This window comes from Simochromis diagramma, unplaced genomic scaffold (genome assembly GCF_900408965.1).
Source record: "Simochromis diagramma unplaced genomic scaffold, fSimDia1.1 OVJJ01000602.1, whole genome shotgun sequence".
NCBI classification, from domain to species: Eukaryota; Metazoa; Chordata; class Actinopteri; order Cichliformes; family Cichlidae; genus Simochromis; species Simochromis diagramma.
In genome coordinates, this window is record NW_024387040.1 from 9,821,025 (window position 1) to 9,827,905 (window position 6,881).

General features: G+C 41.7%; 1 protein-coding gene across 1 annotated transcript; it reads left to right on the top strand.

Moving 5' to 3' along the window:
* The first annotated feature begins 3,726 nt into the window (after nt 1-3,726).
* ccr9b (chemokine (C-C motif) receptor 9b) lies at nt 3,727-6,125 on the top strand. The gene is made up of 3 exons (XM_040044360.1): nt 3,727-3,884; nt 4,080-4,126; nt 4,957-6,125. Exons 2-3 carry the CDS (start codon nt 4,085-4,087, stop codon nt 5,992-5,994), a joined length of 1,080 nt encoding a protein of 359 aa, XP_039900294.1. The 5' UTR covers nt 3,727-3,884; nt 4,080-4,084; the 3' UTR covers nt 5,995-6,125.
* Nucleotides 6,126-6,881: the final 756 nt, after the last annotated feature.

A 6,881-nucleotide genomic window follows, 5' to 3' on the forward strand; every position in this document is an offset into this window, starting at 1 on the left:
GCCTCTCTGTGCTACGAGGATCTCCAGTTGTAAGTGTAACACACATACTGGTTTAGCTGAAGTGATTGGGAGGTTTTTCCCCCTCTTATTCATTCTGTTGACTAATCTCCCCCATCAATCAGAGAGAAGTCAGGTTGTCATATGAATCTGTTGCTTATGTTTTGCGACTTTGTCTATCACAGTGGAAATTCATTTCACGCTACAAAACTTAACACAGAAACTACACTGTTTACTTTGCTTTTACAAATGGGACAATCCTTTGTTTCTGGACTTTCTGTGATTTTTCATGCCTTTTTGTTATGTTGACATGAATAGGTATCAAAACAACATGTTCAAAGTCTTTTATTCCCACAAGGGATGATTGGGTTGAGAGATCTAGTATTTTTTTGTTTCAGGTTGTATACATGGTCATTCCAGGGTGTTTTCCCTGCTTTATATTCTTCAGAGTTGGAGATTTAGAAAAGGTAGCAGAATATGCCACGTCTGGTTTTCTGTTCTACGCCTCTCCCACCAGATGATGATGGGAATATCCCACAGACTGCAGCATGACATCAGCAGTTGACTTCTAGGCACATCTCAGAGCCTCAGCGTTTTGGCATGTGGGTTTTTTGTTGTTTGGAATTGCAAGTGACCACATATGAATGAGGAAGTGATGCGCTGTATTGGTGCAATATGCAGACACATGAGCAAACGCTTGGTGACAGTGAGAAGTAAAAGCTCCTCCAGCAGAACTAGACCCAAGGAGGGGCAGCCATGAGCAGTCGAGGTGATGGAAGGAAGACAGAAAAGAAGGCACACTGTGGAAGAGAGCCAGAGATGGATAATAACTAATAAGGAAATGCAGAGTAATGTGTAAACGAATAGAAAGTGAAAAAGGTAAGTGAAGAAGAAACACTCAGTGCCTCATGGGAACCCCCCAGCAGACTGGGCCTTAAAAGTCGAGAAGTGTCTGTCTCTGAAATCCAGTCTGGGAGCTGGTTCCAAAGAGAGCGGCCTGGAAGCTGATTTTTAGGGCCCAGTACAATAACTTCAGTTTTATCAATCACTAAAACTAAAACACAAATGTTTCTCTGATCATTTTGGATAAAATACTCCGCAAGTGAAAACATGGATGAGAAATCCAGCTCAGTGGCTCAGATTGGCACAGGTAAGGCTGAGCTGGCAGCTGCTGGTTGCTCCTATATTCAGCACACCACTGAAAGTCAGCCTTGGAGGTTTCTCCTTTCCATTTGTGTGTGTTTCAAAAGCAGGTCAGTACTGACGGTTGGCCTGAACAAACCCCACCACACACACACAGCTGGAAGACCTCTGCCTGAACCGCAGTGCCACCACATCACACCTGATACGGCTGAAAAGATGTGTGATTGGGCGAAGTGTGCCGTCACGGGTTAGATTTTCTAAAGCCTGAAAACAGAGCATGGAGAAGGTTCATAATTCTTATTTTGTGCCATCGAAATTCATCCTTAATGTTCAGAAACAGATCTGTTAGTTTTATTGTTTTTTCCTGGACTTTTAAAAACAAAATCTCCTTTGCATTTCATGTACATTAAATAGTTTGATTTATTGGTTCAGTCCAAACACAAAAAATACAAATACAGTTAAATTAATCAGGAAACTTGCTTTTTATTTATTTATTATTTTATTTATTGTTTTAAAAGGCTCTTGTAATCCACAGCTAACGGCTCAGCGCAACGGTTCCTTTATGACAGACATTACTATCAACACACCACAAAAGTTGAAGAGCATGGGCCTCAGTGAACAAAACCTTCACCACACACACACACACACACACGTGTTACACAACAACGAAAACACAAAGCACGCCCATGGCTACAGCAGCAGTGAGAGCTATGTCATAAGATGTCATGAGATGCATGAAGCCTTAAAGTGTGTCATTCAGGCGGCAGTCTGCAGTCGTGTTGGGTAAACTACCTCGTTTAGTCACCTTTAAATATGCATAACCATGGTTACAATCTACAACAGCTTGCTACATGAAACATTGCATGACTGCGTTGTCGTTCTATGCAGCATTTTTGGGGGGGAGTGAAAAGACTCTCAAAGCAAGTTTTTTGTTTTTATTATCCATGTATGTGATTTGTGGTTCATATAGTGGCGCAGTGGTTAGCAGTTTTGCATCAAGGCAGAAAGGTCCCGAGTTTGAATCAAACAACATTTATGACACAGAGTTTACGTGTTCTTCATGCATCTACATAGGTTCTCTCTGTTTACTCCCACTTCCTCCCGCAGTCCAAAAACACGAGTAGGTTAACTAGCAAAGCTAAGTTGACTGCACTTGTTAAATGGTTGTCTGCGTCTTTGTGTTGACCTTACTTGTACCCTGTCTCTCACTCTATGACAGCTATTGGAGATTGGTGGATTGCGATGTATGACTTCGCCATTTTGACCCTGATACTGATACTGAAAGGGCAGTAAACTTTGATTACGCACATATTATGTCCACTGGTTTGTTTTTCATAGAAAGTTCCCAATAAAGCCACTGCATCAAAGATTCGAAAGCTGATCTCATCTTCAATTTGGAGCCTGATGTGGCGCCGTCATCAGCCGATGCCAACGAAACTTTCTGTTTGGCGGTATGTAATGGTCTCTCTGCTATGGTGCTTTTCATTCCCACAGATCAAAGCCATGCAATTAGCCGCACTTTGGCAGTTGGTAGATGGCAAGTAGTGAGTGAAACCTCTCAGGCTGCTACACTTTCAACAGTCTGTTCCCAGAAGGTAAATACTGATCATGACATATTCATTTCCTCGTGCCTCACGCCGATCAAAACCGAGAAACGCAACCAGTGAGCAATTGGTAGAAATTTGAAGAGGTAATGGCTCGCACGCTCATCCTCTTGATTCAAGTGCTAAGGAATCCAGGCCAGGAAGTGAAACTTTGAGAATACAACACACTCAGTCATACGGAGGGCCTTCTGAGAGGTCAAAATAGCCCCCCAAGAGAACCCTATAAGGAAGCAAAAACAGATGAACTATTTCAATAATTTGATCTATAATCATTTTCAAAGTGTGTCAGGCTCTTGTTGATGAGTGTGTCACAGTGTGATCATCATCTTCCATCCCGGGTCACAAGATGACTTTATGTTTTCAGTTTTGTTTGGATGTCAGGTGGTATGTCAGGGACTTTCTTCTTCATTTGTTTTGCACCACTGTGGTCAGCATCCAGCATGATCATGTTTTTTATTAAACTCCCTTTAGCCTAGTCTAGGCATTACCAAACGAACTTTTTACTTCCCAGATTTGATTTCCTCATACTTCAAAGGGAAATCACGGTTTCTCTCATGCAGACAATGAGTTGTTTACTAAGTAAGAGCACATGTTAATAAGAAACAAGAAGGCTTACACATACTGTTATTTTGACACAAGCCCACATCGTCTGAATTTCAGACCACTGAAACTGCAAAGAAACAGCAGCGCCCACGATCTTTTAGCTTTAGGCTTTAATCGCACTTTGGTTTTCAGTTTCACGCATCACTCATCTCCTGCTCTAAGTGCTCCACACCTGTGTGTACAAAATGGGCCACGACTCGATCAAACCCAATCAGCTGTGGAGAGAATCTGCTTTGGTTCCAGCCTGATGGTCAGGGTTCAGATGGTGCAGCCTAAAAATCACAACTTCTCCTTTAAACTGGTGCAACGTTGTCAGTGTTTGAAACCATGCATGTCTGATGCTAGTTTTTGAAGTACTGCTAGCTGTAATAAAGACATGCGCGTGCATCAACAAAGGCCTAGAGGGGAAATGAACTGATATCGTCACGTGATTCTGTGGTTACAGAGAAACCATATAAGTTAGTGAAGATGAGTCGTGCTTGGTAAAAGTGACAACCCTGTGACTGTGAAGTTGCTTACTCCGGCCTTACTGAGCGGGTAAGTAATTTGTTGGTCTGCTGAAAAGATGTTTCCATTTAACATTTAGTTCAGCTCCAGGTTATATTTAGTTTGTTCTATTTAATGTTTATTTTATTTATTTATTTTTTACTTTTTATTGTATTTTTGCAATCTATTTTTTAATCTTGTTTTTAATCTTGTTTTTAATTTGAACATTTTCTGGTTCCTTTGTAGCAATCATGGAGGATTTCAGTGATTTCAATGAAACAACATATTCTCCAGTGAGTATTACTTTGAAAAAAACTCATAAACACTAATGTCTGTATTCTATATATAGTAGACTTGCCATTCTTAGTATTGCCTGCTTACACACGGAGTGCTTAAGTGACATTTTGTATTGTTTTGCTGTATTTAAAGTATTCAAAAATACCGTAAAACTTAATTTAAGATGCTGTTTAAAAATCTGTATGTACACAAAACCTGAGTTTGTTTATTTGCCATTATATATCTTTATTAAAAGTGTAAAAGAATCCATTTAGTGAGCCAAGTGTAGTCGATTTATCTAAAGCAGACATCTCTAGAATACTAAATTACCACATAGAGCCACGGCTGTAGTTCGCATCAAATTTTCCATTGTATCTCAACACCAAGACGCCGCTTTTTATCTTTGCCCTATATCTAAATGCCATGCTTCTGGGGGTCCTGAGTTCTGCAGGGGCCCCCTTTCTGGAGCCCCTCGGGATCGTTCGCACTCCCCCCCCCCCTTCGCCTCAGGGTTGGATAGCAGCAGGAAACTGTGCAGTAGTGTGGTTTCTCCAGTACAGACACGGCACCTGCACCTGACGGCAGTTTTTTTTGCATACTCTGGTTAGCTTGCACGTCACAGACAGTGTTTGATGTCATTTCACTGTATTCCCATTGTAAACATGTTATCTTATGTAACCACCAACGAGTAACCAAGAGAGAGTGAGTTGGGTTTCAACGAGAGAGAGAGAGAGATAGAAAAAAAAAAATGCATGACAGGAAACTCAAAGCAAGACAAAAAGACAGTGCATCTGTTGCAAACAGTTGTCTTTAATACCTCACGAGAAAACCTGCTTTCTGATTTCAGACCGAGGACTATTCTCTGCCAACTGACGAATCAGGCATGTGTGACAGAACCTGGGTCAGAGAGTTTCGTGGGCAGTACGAGCCGCCGCTCTTCTGGATCATCTTCATCCTGGGTGCTGTGGGTAACCTGCTGGTGGTTTGGATCTACACCACTGTGCGCAACCGCCTGAAAACAATGACCGATGTGTATCTGCTAAATCTGGCAGTGGCTGATCTCCTTTTCCTGTGCATGCTTCCATTCTGGGCAGTCGATGCCATTAAAGGCTGGGATTTTGGCATCACTCTCTGCAAAATAGTGTCCGCTGTCTATAAGATCAACTTCTTCAGCAGCATGTTCCTTCTCACCTGCATTAGTGTGGACCGATACATTGCTATTGTTCAAGTTATTAAGGCCCAAAACCTAAAGAAAAAGAGGCTGTTCTACAGCAAACTTGCTTGCCTTGGTGTCTGGTTTGTCTCTGCTCTCCTCACACTCCCTGAGTTTATCTTCGCCGAGGTGAAGACATCTCAAGAAATGCAATTTTGTACTATGGTCTACTGGAACAATGTAAACAATCATACAAAGATCCTCGTGCTGTCCCTGCAGATTTGCATGGGCTTCTGCATTCCTCTACTAGTCATGTTCTTTTGTTATTCTGTCATCATTCGCACACTTATGCAGGCCAAGAGCTTTGAAAAGCACAAGGCCCTCCGTGTCATCCTTGCTGTGGTGTTTGTTTTTGTCCTCTCTCAACTGCCTTACAATAGCCTGCTGATTGTGGAAGCCAGACAGGCAACTAATATGACTTACACAGATTGTAGCACTGTAATTAATTTTGATATAGCTGGACAGGTTGCCAAAAGTTTGGCATATACACACGCTTGCCTCAACCCCTTCCTCTACGTCTTCATTGGAGTTCGGTTCAGACAAGACCTGCAAAGGATGGTGAGGACTTGCATTGGAGGTGTGAGCAAAGGAGGGCTCAGTAAAACGCAGGCAGTTCCCAAACGCCCCTCTCTCATGTCAGACACTGATACTACTCCTGCCCTTTCCATATAACTGCCCATTTTCCCTAACCGTACCTGAGATCTGAGCCCAATTCATGTTTTCCACTATGTTCTTCATGCATTACTCCACACTAGAGGAGCAACAATGGCATTTGCAACTTCAAAAGCAACAACAATTTTTTTATAAAAAAGCCTTTACATTAATTTCAACCATATACTGACAGTAACAGTAACAGGCACATTTTTATCTGAAATTACTGTAAAAACTGTACATTACTGTAAATACTGTTTGTATTTTTTTTTTAAACATTTGTTCCATCATGTATTTGCTGTGTGCTGCTTTAAATGACTACGAAACATTAAAAAAACGATTCATACTCCAGTTTATGCTGCTTATGTTCAATACTTCACCGCACAACAACAAACAGGATGAGTCTTCAACGGTCGGTTCAAGTACCCCTTTCTGCAGGGGCTAAGTGATGAGATCAGCAGTTTATACCTGGGGAATAATTTAAATGCTTTCACTAGTATAACGTATTTAGTGTGGTGGGAAACATACTCGAATGTGGCAAGTTCACTGTTTTCGATCTGAGTACACATCCTCATATTAAAAGTCTATGCCATCCTGTCTGCTGACACTGTTTTATGATTGAACCTTGTTTGGGTATGACTTGGCAGTTTCACAGCGAAAGCTAACGTTAGCCATTCATACTGCCATGAAAGACATTTCCCACAGCGATCTCACAACGGCTGTAGCTCAGACAGGTGACAGACATCCGTGCAGGCAGGTGTCACAGCTTGAAAAACTTTCCAATTCTACTGCAGCTCCACTCTCATGCAAAAGGTAACGTTTCAGCAGGGTGCACTAAATACACATATGCGTAGTTTTTAATGGCACGTGCAAGTCAATCCCTGCATAGTAGTGCTTGTTTCTAACTT